Raw genomic sequence first — 17,530 nt, 5'->3', positions numbered from 1 at the left:
GAAATTCTATCTAAGTCATCACAAAGGCAAATGCTTACTTTGTGGTCTTAGACAGGGCTCTTACAGACAGGGGATCCAACCATTGCCATAGCAGTAGAAGAAGTGAATATCTTTGGAAGGGGATTACATTGAAAAATAAAGTAAACATTAAAGAGATTTTTTTTTTAAATTCATTTTCCATGTTAAGCCAGAAACTTTTCTACCCACCCTCGTATTTTTGCAAAAACCCAGTTAAGCCAGTGGTTTTGCTAAACAAACAAAACAATTAACAAATGAATGAAAAATTATAGACTGAGAAATATATAATAAAGAATTTGACTTGCATAGACTTTAGCTTCTTCAGGTGTCAAAAGATTGGGATCTTTCATGGGTGGAGGACCAGGTACTTTTGGAATGCTGGGTGACTGAGGATGGGAAACACTCTGAGACCTCAAATCATTCAGGGCCTCAATTATATGTTTATAACATTTCATTCTGCAAAATACAGAAAAAAACATAATTATGTGTTAATTAATGTGTGTAACTGAAACAAATAAAATGTTTCAGTTACAATCTATAATAGGTTCATTTTTATTAATTTTAGATGAAAAAGTATAAAAATCTCATTCTAGGCAAGAAACATATGATAAAATATTTTAGATTAATGTAATTTTTATACAATACTAGCTGGGATATAGCGCATTGCTGCTGCAGAAGAAATAATGTTGGAAATATCGAATGAAATTTGAATTAGCTCTCTTGTTTAATTAGAAATGATAGAAAGAATGATATTTATTTTTTGTCGATTAATTAAAACTGAATGATATATATAAAGGAGAAATATAAATAATATTTTTTTTAAACTTTAGATATAATATGCCTATACCTTCATGTAAATGCAAGCAATAAATTGGCAAAGTTTTGTCAAACAAAAATTCATTTTCATTTATTAGATGTCAATTAAAAATGATCCATATAATTTCATTAATTTATCTGCTAGAGAAAATGCATAAAAATATATTGCAGGTTCTCTTTAGGTAGGAACCAATGACACAACCATATTTATTAGCTCTAAAAATGAGCAATAATAATGAAATTCAATGTGCTTTAAAATGGGTATTCAAAATTATCATAATTAGTTAGCTCCAAGAAATCTTTTGGCAATCTTAAAACTTTAAAAGTAATTAATCCATTTGTAAAAACAGGAAAAATAATGAAAATTCATAAGAACTTTTATCTAAGAAAAAAAAAACTTTTATAATTTTCAATAGATTTGATATACAATATTTGATATTGAAGTAACAATAGTGTGTGGGGGGGGTTGAGTTGGGGGATCGCATAATTTTGCATTGTTCTCAATATGAGAAGGATAAACTAATAACCCACTATACAAACATTTGAGAAAGTATGATCCATGATGGCAGATTTAAAACATGATGAGGTATAGATTTTTTTATGGATCTTTAGAGAAAAAGAATCATGACCCTCCATATTTTAAAGACAAACTTCTATTTCCATACCTTCCTCAAGCAACTGACTCATAGACTCTGATAAAACTATATTACAAAAACTAAAAATATATAAATGCAATAATAGGAACCTATCCATGTAAAAATATTTTAATTGTTAAATAATTACTTAATAAAAGAATATATATAGACAAGAAATAATCAGTGTACCTATTTGCGAATGCTTGTTGACCTTGTAGATCATCTTGTGGCTCACCATTTTTGTAGTAATGTAAAGCTAAACCTTGTGGGTCACGACGCTGTGCACAACAAAGACAGAGATCAATGATCCCATGGTAAAATCCAGCACTACGAAATAGCCCGCACATTAAATCCAAATCAACATTGGGTGCAATTGATTTGCAAAGCTAAAAATAAATTACAAATTAAAATTTTATTTATCAAATAATAGAGTAAATCAAAAGATTTTAATATGTAAATACAACTAACCTTGAGAGCCTCATATAATTCTTGTTCTCTGTCAGCTTTATTTAAAATATTTTTAGCATTCAATACTATTTCATGAGCCTGAAAAATAAGAATTCATTTAAAATAAGTAGAAAATATTAATGACTTAAGACACAAATAATCAAAAGAAATATGTTAAGAGAAAAAAAAAAACAATAAAGACAAACCCTTGAAACAGTTGCATCTTCGAGACGATAAATGGATGGGCAAAGTTCTCTCAAAAGCTGACTAATAGTACCAGTACTTGCATTATCTTCTAGGTAAAAGTTGATTAATGCATTTGTCAAAGAAACAGACAACTAAAAATAGAAATAAAAACATCATCTTAATGGCTCACTTTTTAAAAATAAAAATGAATTTTTTACAACACAAATATCAATATTAAAAGTTTTAAATAATCCTTTCAACTCATTTTGATACGTAAAAAAAAATTAGCATAAATTTCCAATTTGAAATTAAACATTACCAAATATTTCTTACATTCCATTTCTATAAAATTAAGTTTTTACAAAGAAATACTACAAGTTGGGACAGAAAGAGGATGGGAAGAGAAATCCATCTATGCAGTGAATATCAATAAGGGAAACGTATTTCACATGCAAAGAGTCAAATAACTTTATTTTTGCAATAATACATAATACTTCCCATGAAATACACATTTTATTCATGAAACAATCTTGCCAAATGCATCCAGTTCATGCTTTAAGCATGTTCAAAGCAACCCTTCAATACCATCTAACTTTTAAGGAATAAGTAGCTGACTATAATACATGGTGCTGGTTTAAATCTTTTCATATTGGTATTGTATGTAATCTGTCAATAATCGTATAATATAAAAATAAAATCAATATCACTGCCTCCTTTTTTTTTGAATATAAGAAGAAATAATACTTAGACCATAAGTAATCATGGTTTCCAGATCAAAATGGTTAATTTTAAAAATGAAAATATCAGATACAAATCTCTCTACATTCTTGTTATATATGGTGCAAATGCAACGTACATGTGTGCACACGCACAATGTTTAATTATTTAAAGGTGGGAGAAATTAGAATACTATTTATTCTTTATTACTACAATTAAAAGTTCTTGCCAATAAAATTATGATACAAATGGTGACAGATTATGTACAAAGCAACTTATTTAATATAATAAACATCAAAAACTCAAACAAATAGGATAATTCTTAAAGTACAGAATTTAACTAGATTGAAATACATATAAAAATTATTAAAACAGTTGAAATAACTGAAGATATTCCTCAATTTACATGAATTACAACTTAAGATTTAAAAGTAGATATCCTATGTCTTGAAGATACAAATAAGCTAAACAATGTCTTTATAAATATTTAATTTTATAAAACAATGTTATTAGCATTAAAATACAAAATTACGTACAGAAATATTTTTTTTTTCTTCAAAAAATAAAAATATTTTTCATTAGTTACATAAATACATTTTAGCCTTACCTCTTTGCCATCAACTATAAAATCCTTGAAAGTCAGAAGCTTCAATAATTCTTGCTGAGTCTAGTTTTCCAAAGAAAAAGATATAATTTAGAGAAATGAATAAAAAATGCGATAAAAGTATTATAATTCATTCAAAAATTAGATCACATTAATATTTAACTAAGCTTCAAAATAATAAAAACATTCAAACATAAAGCAAAATTTTAAAAAAATCATCCAAATGTAGTTCTTTTAAGCAAAATAATTCAATAAAAAATTTTAAGCTACATTAAATTTATTCATATTTTGATGTCATGGCTGTTAACTAAATTTTCTGAAAACAGCCAGAATATGCACAAGATTGCATAATACATTATATCAGATTAATAGGTAACAGTAATAGGCAAACAGTTATTAAAAGTAGTTTTCATGATTTTTTAAAGCTGTCAAAAATTTTCTAAAAAGTTATAAAAGAATAAATCGGTTAGCATTTAAATGATAATGCTCAGTCTTGAATAATTCAATCTGCTTAGAGAAATTTAGATTTGTAATTAAATCTTTTTTTAAAAAATTACATTATAATGATAATCTACCCATAATGTATCCTTTGTCAACCCATCATTCTATTTTCTTCTTAAAATGAAATTCTGATTAAAAGCATAAACCAGTATACTTTTCTCCTACAGTATTTTTCATAAATTATTATATTAAGACTTAAATCTTCCAATATCAGCAAGTTTTTTTTTATTAAATATTATCAGTTTTAATGATTGTTTGAGAAGTTTTAAGAGAACTCCAAATGAACACAAGGCAGTTAACAACAGGATCTAGTTGTATCAAAACCAAATTACTACTTTTATTCAACCTTGTAAAATACTAAAAAGACAAAAAGGAGACAAATTAAATATTTTACTGGTATCATATTCATTTTGCTTAGTTTAGTTATATTAACGTCCTATTTTAAAACAACACAAAGGCTGTTGTGGGACGGATCTTGTAATTTTGAACCATGGTCAGATGACAAGGATGACACATAATCTGGTACCCCTTTTCCAAATTTCCACACCACACCAGTGGGAGAAAGTTTGGCCCTGATGGATTTAACATGCATCAAACCCGCTTACATAATGGTTCTTCGGTGAAATCAGGTCTCGAACCTGAGACCTTGCCATCAGGCCACCGCAGCCCTTATAGGTATCATAATTTCAAATCATATGAATATTTGAAATATATATAATAACAAATTTTAAAAAAATGTTTTGTTTTTTTTTTGTTGATATAGATTTTAGGTCAAATGGAACTAGATCAGATCTAAAATGTTTCCAGTAAACACAAAAGGAGCATATTTCAGATTATTACATCTGAATAAAATTGCTATAATTACATTTAAGAGGCAATACTCATTTCACAAGACTACCATTTCAAAACGATTTACCAAAAAGCAGCATTACAGCTAAAATTCTATGATTATTACTCTTTTTATACATATAAAAAGTAAGCAAATATTTATTTATTGATATGAAACTGACAGGGAAAATAGCATCTCTCACAATGGTAGAATAATAAATGTAGATGAGAAAAACATTTCTTTCTTAACTGTCAGACAAACAGGTTTCGCCATTCTTCGCTATCAAGGAATTAATTCCAACAACATTTTCTTAATACTTTTAATTTAAATTTTTGAAATATAATTGAAAAAATAACCACTATGAATTATATTTGTTAATGATCTAAACATAAGACTTTTGATTTATTCCTTTAGCAGTAACAATAATTATAAACATCCTAACTTGATAAATATCTTTACTTAAAAAATTTAACCATATAAAATATTCAAAATTCATAATTTTATACATCTTTGATAAAAATGATTCTAAATTAACCTAATATAACATATTAAAAAAATAATTATTATAATTTAATACAAATATTAACAAAAAGTTCAACTTAACCAACTAATGAGTAAAAAAAAAAAAATCTTACATTTATATTATTAAAATTTAAAATAAAATTTTTTTAAATATCTCATCATTTTAAATGAAATTAATTACTCAAAACAAGTATCAACATCTAATTGTCTCAAACATACAAGAATGTTACCTTTTATACAATGGGCATGTTTTCACATACTTTTTATGCCATAGAAATGAATGATATTGCTAAACAAAAATTGTCCCCATATCAGGATGTCCTTGAAATGTTTCTTTTGATACATTGATAAATGAATTTGAATCTTATACAAAATTATGAATTAATAACATGAAGATACTATAGGAATTTTATTAAAAATGTAATCATTATGAATTTTTAAAAAATCCCACATTAAAAGTCATATTTTAAATATAAAATTATCCCATAAAATAGTTTATATACCATGACGCTGCCATCAACAGTTCTGAAAGATAGTGAAATACTGCTTTCAGACGTAATTTTTTTAGGATTTCAAATAAAAAAGTTTTATTTTTCTTCTTTTTTTAAAAAAGAAAATGAGAAAATTAGTATCTTTTTTCTAATGATCACTGCTTGCATTCATTTACTTCCCCATATATTTTTTAATCTTTATTTTAAAAGATTTAAAAATCTGAAAAATTAGCTTTTAAAGAGAATAGGGCAGACTGTATGGTATTTAATAACAAGAGATCTTAAGATTTATTTAATTTGTGGAATTTAAAGCTTGTATTTAGAGAATTAGAATTGCAAAGACACAAAAATTCTTTACAATAAAAAATTATAACATTACAAAAGCAATTTATCTTGTAATATATCTCATTCTTTGCCTCAGATTTATAAAAATAACAGGGCCTTGGAGGGTAAAAGCACAAGAAATAAATACAGAATATTTCTTTATGTAATTAAAATTAATATAGAGATTTATTTGCATACCTGTGAAAGGAATTGTATGACATTTTCAAATTGGTGATCACACAATACTTTCCATAAAGCTAACATTTCATAAGTATAATTAACTAGTTGCTGGAAGTTAGCTAGGGAAATACGTTCCTGTAACTCAGCGTCACCTGTAAAATTAATAAATATGTAAAAAAAAAAAAAAAAAAAAAAAAAATCACCAATTCAAATATTTAGAAAAAGAATTATTGAGGCTAAATTCATAGACCCAGCATATTAGTCCATTTACAGCAGTTATAAATTATCCAAGACATTTACTAAAAAATAAAGTGCAAATTCAGATAATAAGCAGGGTATTATTGATCCTCCACAAAACAAATGCAGTTGCACAACTTAGTCTCTTGAATGCTTTTCAATAAATAATATAACTTTTATTTTCATTAAGAAACAATTTTTCAATTAATGGCCTTTATTAATTGTTAACATATTTAAAAAGTAATCTTTATTAACACTTAAAGGAATAAAATTGCTACATGCAAGAAAATTGCAAAAAAGCTAGTCTAATGAAATTAAATATATTTACACCATTTTTATCACAAAAAATATCATAGAGAAAAATGCAATACTTTTAAAAAAAAACTTTCTTAAAAATATTAATTATTAATGTTGATATTTAAAAACCATATTAAAAATTTGTGTAAAAAAATGTATTACATAGAAGGCACTTTTAATGGCCGGCTGGTCATGTTACTTTTAATTAAATCTTTTCATAAAATATTCATTATCCCCCCCCAAAAAAAATGTTTTAAATATCAAACTGAGACATCAACACCGTTATTTTAAAAGCCAAAAATACAACTTCTGTCATTTATATGTACAAAGTATCCTAACAGAGTCAAGCATAACCAAATCACAGAACTATTAAAAACATAATTACTCTTTTTATCTATCTTCTAAATTTTACAATAATATAATTCCATGTTCTTATATACTTCCTTTGTACATTCTGCGTTTGGTGACCAATTAGTTCATCAGAATTAATGGTATTAAAAGTTTCAATTAAATGTTATGTAACTTGGTCTTAATGGCTACATCAATAAAATATTTTTAAATATCAAATTTTGAAGGCCTTCAAGCCTTACTAATTCAGAAACCTTATCCTGTTCTGTTCATTGTACTGTCTTCCCTAATTTACGATTTATATTTCTATGCACTAAATTTTATAATAGGAAAGAGCAGCAATTATTTTTATTTTTATTTTTAAAAGGAAGCATTTAAAATTTTTTAACCCTCATTTAGTTCTGAAGTTTAATCATGACTATTAAGTACAACAAGATTTTAAAAATTTTACTCAAAGTATGCCTTATATCGAAATATACTCAACATAGAAATATAAGCATAATTTTTACATGTTGGACACAATGGGCAAAAAAAAAAAGCCATGAAGAAATATTCGTAGCAACAATGAAAGTGATTTGAGTTTACCTTTAACAATGAAATCTATTGCTATAAAATATGATTCAAATATATTTAAAATTTAAATAAAAAATAGAAATAGAAATATAGAGCAAAAAAATAATGTAACTGAAAAGATAATTTTGTAAATTTTATGATAATGTAATAACCATTTTTGCGCTGTGATATTTTTTGAAAATCTTGTAGCAAAATCAATATTTTGCTTAATTGCAATTAAAATGTCAAAAACATTCTAAGATGCATATTCACATCCTCCACTATATATATTTGATCTAGACTTGCTAAATTTGGCAGCTTTAGATCAAATGGTTTATTTAGTAGAATGCCAAAAAACGCATTCATCTTTTATATACACTTTATTGGCATTAATCGATTTACAAACTTAATAAACAATCATTTTTAAAATATTTCTAAATCAATGTCCAATAAAATATTTTTATTTCAACTATTATATATTTCACTTTATTTAAGTAATTAAGTTCGATTTTTAGTTAAAATTGTTAGGCATAAGCATTGTTTTCAGTTATGCAACAGCCAGACAATAAATATATTCTTTAGTAAGTGCTATCATCAGATAGCAATCACATGTGAATTTCTACTGTTACATGTGATTACATTAGATTTGCATAAGAATAATAATGCAGATATGGAAGAAAAAGAAAGATTATCTAAGCAGCAAAAATAAATAAGAAAGGGGGAAATCTTTAATATAAAGAAATTTAGCACCCTTGTCTGAAGCATGTGTTAGCTTTAATATTCTTATTAAACTAAAAGGCGGGGGGGGGGGGGGGAGAGAAGGCTAATTATTTGATTTCTGTTGAAATGAACTCATACATAAAATGAATTTTAAATTGTTGTAATATTGTATTCATTCAGCCATTAGTAAATGATACTAATGCAAAATTTTAAGAAACCTTATAAATAAGAATAACATTTTATAACACATTTATAAAAAAAATGTTCTATCAGTAAGAACTATTTTTTTTTTTTTTTTTTTGAAAAAGTAGTATGTTTTACACATATCAACTCACTTTGTGTGTGTCTTTGGTAATTGAGTGATGTGTCACTAGGAGATCCATAGCCATTCTGAGCCAGTAGCCTTGACATACCCACATTCTGAGCTAAGCTAAAAATCATTTTAAAAACTATCAAAACGATTTTGATAACTTTCAGAAATGAGTTAATTAAGATTAAATTATATTCATTACACAGCAAATAAAAGAACCAATTTTTGAAAATATTAAATATTATTCTTTTACCCATACAATAAATAACATAAACCCAATATATAAGGAATTCTATTATAGGTGACAAAATTATACAGGTAGACAGAAGAGATTAACCATTTCGCTATTGACTCGACCCAATCAGCCATGTAAATTCTAACCTGGTATGTCTGTTTTTATTTCAAATGAGGGCTGCAGGATATAAAATGATTATCACCAAGAATGTCTTTACTTTAGACCTATCACCCATTTGAAACAGAAATTGGCATGCTAGTATAGATGCTGTTTGGGCCAAATCAACCATGGAAAGGTTAAATTAAATAGATTTTTAATGGCATAAAAGTATAGAAATTTGTACACTGAAATAGCAGAATGTGATGAGATAGTTACTGGTGCTCTACATTTACACATTCTTACACTATTAGTGATGCTGAAATTTTATATGTATGCTTAGTTCACATTGAATAAGATTGCATACTTATATAGAAAGATTCTCTTTCACTATTTCTGGCATGAGACACACTAACTTAGTAGTGCCATAAATTTTACCTCATTAAACAAATGGCTGCATGTATGGTATCATTCTACAAGATATTTTGTAGGAACTTTTTTTTTTTGTTTGTTTGTTTTCTTTAAGCATTTTAGGCATAAATGTGGCAGCATAACTATAAGCACAAGCTCACTTCATCAATAAGTAAAGTGAGTAAATATTTTGATGATGCCTACAGCTCCAATTAAATTTGATAGAATGTGTCTAATCCTTCAATATATGTTCGTTACACTCCTTCCCACCCTCTTCAAGCTCTTTGAAGAACAGATTTAAAAAAAAAAAAAAATCGACAAAATACTTTGGCTATGACAAGATTATAAGTTTGGAAATACGCATAAAATGTTTGGAAATTTCGCTAGAATATGGTAATTCAAGCACCGCCATTCTGAATTTTATACTATTGCTGATGACCAGATTTTCACAATTATTGCAAACAGCTGAACTATTAAAATGCTTGCTCCTCTTGATTATATCTAATGCAACATATAATTAAAATAAAAATGGAGAACAGTTTAAATCATTTCTTCATATAAAAAGCAATTTCTTCAAACAAAAAATTCTATTCTTTCAAATAATTTAGATTTTTTTAATAATATATAAAACTGAAAACAAAAGACATATATATGAAAGAAGACTGTCACAATGAATATATATTTACAACACATTACAAAACTGAAAATAGGTTGCTGACAATTTCGCAAGACATAAATAGTTAATTTTATTAATTATCTCTCATTTTGATATTCAATAGAAAAAATTAATCAATATATTTTAAAAACTTCGTTTATTAAATAAATAATATTCTGTCTTTCTCATATAAATTGTTTACACTTTTGTTATGTATCAGAACTTAAATGCACCATTCCATTATAAAATTTGCTTATTGTCCTTCTGCCACTCTTTTCTCATTTTTCAGAATCTGGAGTCTTCAATTCATTGTTCACATAAGTTATTAGGAAAATGAATACTCATCAGAAGATAAATGAGTTTTACCTGGCAACTGCTGGATTTAAGAAGGATTGGTGATTTTTCTGCAGAAAATGCTTCAAAGATACTAGTTGTTGTAAAATAAAGGCTAGGTCTTCAGATGAAATGTTACTAATCAGCTAAAAGAAGAGACAAACATCGATTTTTTAACATTCAAAAACTACATAATTCAAATAATTTTTTTTAAATAAATGTAATCAACTTTTTTCTAACACAAAAAAGAACAACATTGAAAATCATAATATTTTATGATTTATGTGCATTTTTTAGCATGAGCACTGGACTTTTCTGATATAAAAAGGATATCAACTAAAAATTGAGTGAAAAAAAAATAAAACAATTTGTTACAAAATAATAAATATTAGGATCATATTAAAATTTTAAATTAATAAAAAATACTAAATTTGAATTCATCTTTTCCAAAGTTAAGTCATATATTATAAATTTGCTTTCAAGTAACTAATGCATTTTAACAAACAGAACAAATGATTTATAGATTTGTATAATGTTTACAACATGCTTTTCAGAATAAATAAATATTATTTATTAATACAAATAAAAGCATACATTCCTGATTATCAATTTTTAATATTAAAGTACTTTTATTACTTGCTTCAAATTTAGTAAAATTAAATTAATGGTTTTTTACTTTTAATTTAACAATTCTTCCTTCTTTAACTTCTCTATTAAAATGAAAATGAAGGCTGTGAACAATAGTACAAACAAAATCAACATGCACATGCAAAAAATAAAATATCAGAATTGGAAAAGGGGGGAAGGGGATACAATTTTTAAAGCAAGCGGTACAATTTATAGTCGAGAGGGGATAAAGCATAAACAAGTTGAATAAGATTTGGAAACTGATATAAAATTATTAATATTTAAGTAGAAACCAAAATTGCATTTAAATACAACTAATCAAATGAAAGAAAATTATACTTTTCATGCCCGAGGTCCCAAGATATACTTCAAATCTCAATCTTTGAAAATATATTAAATAAACACAATCTTATAATTCAAAATTATTTTTTACACTAATTTTCCCAATCAAAAACTATTTGGAATAACTTACCTGAATAATTTCAAAAGAAAACTTAAAGTAAAAATATGATTTACAAGTAAGCACACTTTATAAAATATATATTCTACAATTCTGAAAGCAGCCTTACTGTTCTATTTCTCAAAACTAAAAAAAAATTCAATGCAAATTCTTCCATTTACAATTTTATAATATGAAACTAAAAATATAGACAGACATACAGAGTATAATCAATACACAGAGAAGGGGGGGAGAAGTAATTAGATTTGATACTGCTACAGAATTCAATGTACAAGAACTATATCACAAACTTAATTCAATAAAAAGTAAATCCTGAAATAACATTTGCTCTTGATGCTTGCTGTTAAAATGATAAATTGCTCTTTGTATTTATCTTCATTATTCACAATTTCTTATTTTTGCTTTGATTTTTAAAGGTTTTTTTTAAATTTTGTTTCTTATCATTCTCCCTCCTCTTAATATGATAATGGCATAGTTTTGATAATAAATATTTTTTTTTTTTAAGAATACTTACATAAATAACTTTTGATTCTCCAATTTTGGCAGAAGTTTCAGATACCAGCTTCAAATTCCATACAGGTCTATTAAAAATAAAGCTAATTAATCATCATCTTAAATAATTATATAATACAAACAAAACAATCAATGAAAACTAGATCATTTAGATAAAAATTAAAATTAAAATCTAGAAGTACAAATACTTTTCATGTTTATTTTTTAGGAATTTAAAATTTCATGTCAGATAAGCAAAGTATCAAATAATGTAACAGTAAAAAATTTTTAAGCAAACTATAATTCAAGACAAATTAACTTCACAACATAGAAAAGACAATGCTGGAATACTTCATCAATGAACAAATAGTGTTCCTGAACTTTTTGCCACAATTACATATGAGAATGCATATGTAATTTATCACCTAATTTCATTTGGTATGAAAAGCCAATGCTCTAGAATGGTTTCACTGCTGTTTAGAATGGTTTCATTTTCTTCTAGGTCTGGGCATAACTGATTTCTCCTATTTGATTTTGTCTATTGCTTTAAAATCTCGATTTGGATAGCCAAAAACTTCCTCAGGTGAGTGGGGCCAAAATGTTTTGTACTTCTTGGATTATACATTTTAAGGCATCTAAATGCTCATTTATAAGCACTGCAACAAGCAACAGTATTTTCAGTATTTCTTCGCTAATGAGTACAAATAAAGCTGCTTCAATCCTTTTCATTGGAATACTGTTACAACATCATATTGAGCAGACATACAGCACAGACAAGTAAGATGATTGGCAGCTTCTTATACTGTGACTTAACTCTACAAATCCAGTTAGTGTTAGAATCCCCTTGTCTCAAGATCTGCACATTTTTGAGAAAGAGGATGAGGGGAGGAATTTTCCTTTCTATATGAACAAATGGTCGTGAATTATCTTTCATCGCTTAATTTCAGCTACAAGGCCAAAATGCCCAAGTTAGATTTTTGTCAAACAAGCCGAATCTGGTTTTATTGGGTTAATGGTCTGTCTTTACTCATGATATCCACTTCATTGCAGCATGTCTCAACTATGATAATCTTTCATTTTTTTAAATCAGTATCAGTTATAGGTCATCATGCATTTCCTTCATGAAATGCAATACCATCCAGTTCTCTGTTTAGATACACAGTTAATGTGAATGAAAATACACAAAATATACGAGATTTGTTTTAGGTTGTTGTAGATTTATATACAGGAAGAATTTACATTTTATATATGTATACATTTCACTGTTTGTCTTAAAGGAATGTGGTTTACAGAAAAAGCACAAGAATGAACATTGCAGAACTACTTACCTGACTATTCTTGAAAAATATAAATATAAACCATTATGTTTCCCTGAGTAGATCATTTCAGAAGTAGATGGTGCAACAGCAGTGCTAGATAGCTGCTGGCCTAAAACACCAGTACTAGGAGATGCAGGTTGCTGCACAGGAGTAGAAACTGGCCTTACAGGACTGTAGAAATCTGGTGTAAAAAAAAAAGAAAAAGGCAAACTAAGATATTGAAATTTTTCAAGTTACTGCCAGTTTTCAAGTTCACACCTAAATTTTCTGACCATATCTTTTTCTTTTACAATTAAAATAAACTAAAGAAAAACTCTTACTTGAAAATTGCGGCTGAGGAAGAACAACACGTTGTGGATTCTGAGGAGTGCTTGCCCAAACTAATGAATACAAATTAAATGAATCTTTTATCAAAAATAACATTATCACAACACTGAACTTGATTTTTTATGAAGACAATCAAACAGATTTAGGCACAGGAAAAAAAAGAAAGTGTTTACCAATTTTTAATTAAAATTTCCAACAAAATAATGTATATATTCGTTTATATCTTAGTATCCAATGCAGACTGAAAAACAGCTTGTTTAAAAAGGATCAAAAAGTTTCAAAATTTATGAAATTCAATAAATTAATAACTATAAATAATTTAAACTAAACTGTTGTTTGAACATGAATCAATCTGTTTATTTATAGAATTGCTGTACAAGTATTTCAAAAGCAAATCTGAAAACCTACACCATGTGAATTAAATTCTCCTTTTATAAATTAAAGCTAAATCTTTTCCAAATTGCTTTTGTGGTAAGCACAAAGCATTTATAAAGGCAGGGGTGTTTGTGGGACCCCAAAAAATCCCCGGAAACTTTTACGGACTTACTACCGACATTTTGGAGTTTCGAGAAGGGGGGGGGGAGAAATGAAAAATTACGATTATGAAGTATTGAATGACCTAATTATAAAAGTTCAATGAATTACTTTTTTTGCAAAATTAAGACCTTTGAACCCAGGTCACGTGATCGCACATCTGGTCGAACGAAGTCTCTCCCTTTTTTTTCTGCCGCGCCTACTTGCCGAAAAGAATCCAGAAGAGAATGTCCGAGAACCGGGGGAATGAGTCATAACTCGCAATAAGGAAAGAACAAAAAAGAAGTTTTTCCCCCTTTTCACGCATTATTACTGCCTTTGGAGAAAGAAAGGAAAAGTTTTCACCACACACACTGATCTTGCATTTTCTGCTTTCAAAGCAAACAAAATTACCCAGATCAAAATAAATAATTCATTATTATTCCTACTTCCTTTTGAACGACGATCCCCGGAATTTCCGGGTATCGAAGTTCAAAATCCCCGGAATTCCGGGGTTTCCCCGGAGCACAAACACCCCTGTAAAGGATACACACAAAGATATAATCAAAATTGCATATATTTTTTTAAAAATCACACTGAACACTTTTGGCTTTGACAGTTGCTCATTTTGTACAACTTTTATTTGATCTATGAATAAAAGGAACTGATTAAATATTTTGTTGAAATTAACTTTAAAATAATATATAATTTTATGGTATTATCGTAAATACTATTGCAGTTATGAGCCATCAAATCTCCAAAACGCAGTTTTCCCAAAAGGTTTCGAAAATTTTATCATTAATGTACAACAATGAAAGTTAAACACTTCGATGTACTGTAGATCTTAACAACCTGGACCAAAATACCTGGATTAATTGTAGATCCAATGCTAGGTCGACCAAGTGACAACTGCGAGTCCACTGGATTCAAAGGAGTATCTCCAACCTGTACTTGACCATAATGAGGTTCCCCACCATACATGAAAAATGCTCTATTAGCCCATTCTGCAATCTAAAATATAAGAAATAAGTTAGTTTTAACAACAATAATTTTCTTTAATTTATATATTTTTTTTCAAGTTAAGGGTTTGATAATTAACAAATTTACATTAACACAAACAACCTTACAATAACACAATTACTATAACAAAAGAGAAATTTTAAATAATTGGTTTTCTCATTAACTAATCTAAAGATAAAATTTCTAAACTTAAAATGTCAAGGTAAAAGATAAGATTATGCATATAACCATTGGAGAATATGCATTACTAGATTTCAATAATAAGCACTAATATTAAAAAATGCAAACATTACATTCAAATTATCTTAAATTAAAAAGGATATATATTAAATAATTCCATGTTTTCAAAACCTGGCAACATTATTCTCAATGAGTTTGTTAAACAATAAAGTTTGTGAAGAAATGAGTTTAATTCACCTTTTATAAATTTTTGATAATCATACCTGTTTTTCTGGCAATGTTTGAGAGCATGCTAAAATAAGGCACATGGCACATGCTTGAGATTCCTAAAATAGATCAAGTAAATGTTTACAAGTTATCAATTACATAGATAGCTGTTGCACAATTTAAATTTAATAATTTATGTAATATTAATCAACACTTGAAATGATTGTGTCATAAAATGATTTAATATTAAAATTGATACTAAGCATTTGCATAATAATTACTTTCATTTCATAAAATATCTTTCTAGTCAACATTACTCATATTTAAAACAGTGAATACAATATCTAAATTGCTGTTAAAAAATGTACAAGCTAACAAAATTTTAAGAAATTTTGGTTTTCACATTATTTAGAGTATATGTTCTACCTGCTGAGATATCTATACGTACAATATTCCAAAATTAGGAAAATGACATGAAATACTCAAAATACGACTAAAAAATTATACGACATACTAGTTTAAAAATCATTTAACAAATCAACCTTTGACAAGAAACATATTTTATTTCCATCCCTCTTGAGGAATTCATATAACTGGAAAATTATCACGCACACATTTATTTTGTAACATCCTTTCTCTACACATTTCAACACGAAATTAAAACATTTCCACTGAAGTATATCATAACTTACCTTATGGATAATAAAAAATGCTTTGACAGCTTCACTATCTGGTCCTTTATTATCCATAAACAATTTATACAGCTGGTCAACAGGTCTTGGTTTTCTCAACATAAAACTGCCCTATAATAGAAAATAAAATAATTTTCAAATCTATTCTTTACTTTGGGATAATAAAATGCATGACAATTTTAATTTTCGAATTTTAAAATGAAACCATGAAGTTAATCAGAATTTACTAACTAGTAATCATAGTAAAGGAATATTTTCTGTAATTAAAATATGAAATAAATTTTTGCTGATGAATTTTAAGCAAAATAAAACAATTTTAATCAGTATTTCTTCATGTTTGGATTTTCTTATGTGTGTAAATTATTACTTGAGATCTATTACGAAACAGCAGGAACAACAATAAAAGATACCCTCCCCCCTCCAACTCCCGCAAATCTTCAAAACTTAAGGAAGTCTGAGGAAATACTTTTAACATTCAGTGGTAACTAGAGCATCATGAATAATTTCAACTTTCTCACACAATTTTTTCGATTTTCTAATTTAAAGAAATTTTCACACTGAGATCTTAATTTCTCTTTTCTGTTTTTAAATATATAAAAAAATAAAGTAATTTTATTTGTTGTTTACAATATTAACATTGTAGCATAAGATTTATATTTAATTTATCACAAAACTTTTTCAGACCTTTTTCTTACAAATAAATAAAAATATTTAAATGAATAATTGGAAATATTTTAATTGCATGGAAATAATATTCAGATACCTTCCATTTTTTTTAAAAATCATTATAAAAATAAGATAAAATGCTTTTAACATCCCACAATTATTTTCAGAAATAAGAGGGGTAGAGCAATATAGCAATGTTTTGACAAAATGGCCTTAAAATATTTAAATCTTAGAAACAAACAAAAAAAAATTAAAAACATACTTGTGTAGAGAGAAAAACAAACTGTCTAGGTGGTTCTCTATGTTGAGTTACTAAAACTGGCGGATCACATACAATTTCTGCATTCTTGGGAGTAACAGGTACAGGCAAAATACTTGGAACTTCAGCAATAGACCATGCATTACCATCCAGCATGATAGTAGTCTAAAAATAAATTTAAAAATTAAAATATGTTTAATTTCAAAAAAAAAGGTTGAAACTTCATTTAAAATTAACTTTTGTAAATTTAAAAATTCAACCAAAAGAAAAAAAAAACTTAATTTTTTTTATAAATATTTTATGA

General features: G+C 26.9%; 1 protein-coding gene across 2 annotated transcripts in view; it reads right to left on the bottom strand.

Annotated features, from left to right (window-relative positions):
* LOC129972581 (nuclear pore complex protein Nup155-like) overlaps positions 1 to 17,530 on the bottom strand; it is a 52,216-nt gene that overhangs the window by 14,161 nt on the left and 20,525 nt on the right. For both annotated transcript variants that reach the window (XM_056086771.1, XM_056086773.1), the window contains exons 14-28: positions 17,230 to 17,391; positions 16,302 to 16,412; positions 15,666 to 15,728; positions 15,069 to 15,213; positions 13,683 to 13,742; positions 13,372 to 13,543; positions 12,066 to 12,132; positions 10,498 to 10,610; positions 8,760 to 8,854; positions 6,289 to 6,422; positions 3,427 to 3,486; positions 2,123 to 2,254; positions 1,938 to 2,015; positions 1,659 to 1,855; positions 324 to 474 (exon numbers count right to left, since the gene is read on the bottom strand). In XM_056086771.1, coding sequence (XP_055942746.1) covers positions 324 to 474; positions 1,659 to 1,855; positions 1,938 to 2,015; positions 2,123 to 2,254; positions 3,427 to 3,486; positions 6,289 to 6,422; positions 8,760 to 8,854; positions 10,498 to 10,610; positions 12,066 to 12,132; positions 13,372 to 13,543; positions 13,683 to 13,742; positions 15,069 to 15,213; positions 15,666 to 15,728; positions 16,302 to 16,412; positions 17,230 to 17,391 — 1,740 coding nt within the window. The remainder of the gene's footprint in view (positions 1 to 323; positions 475 to 1,658; positions 1,856 to 1,937; positions 2,016 to 2,122; positions 2,255 to 3,426; positions 3,487 to 6,288; positions 6,423 to 8,759; positions 8,855 to 10,497; positions 10,611 to 12,065; positions 12,133 to 13,371; positions 13,544 to 13,682; positions 13,743 to 15,068; positions 15,214 to 15,665; positions 15,729 to 16,301; positions 16,413 to 17,229; positions 17,392 to 17,530) is intronic.

The sequence above is a fragment of the Argiope bruennichi genome, chromosome 6, assembly GCF_947563725.1.
Source record: "Argiope bruennichi chromosome 6, qqArgBrue1.1, whole genome shotgun sequence".
In the NCBI taxonomy this organism is placed as follows: domain Eukaryota; kingdom Metazoa; phylum Arthropoda; class Arachnida; order Araneae; family Araneidae; genus Argiope; species Argiope bruennichi.
The sequence above is the reverse complement of the archived record's forward strand: the minus strand, read 5'-3'. Positions and strand labels throughout refer to the sequence as shown.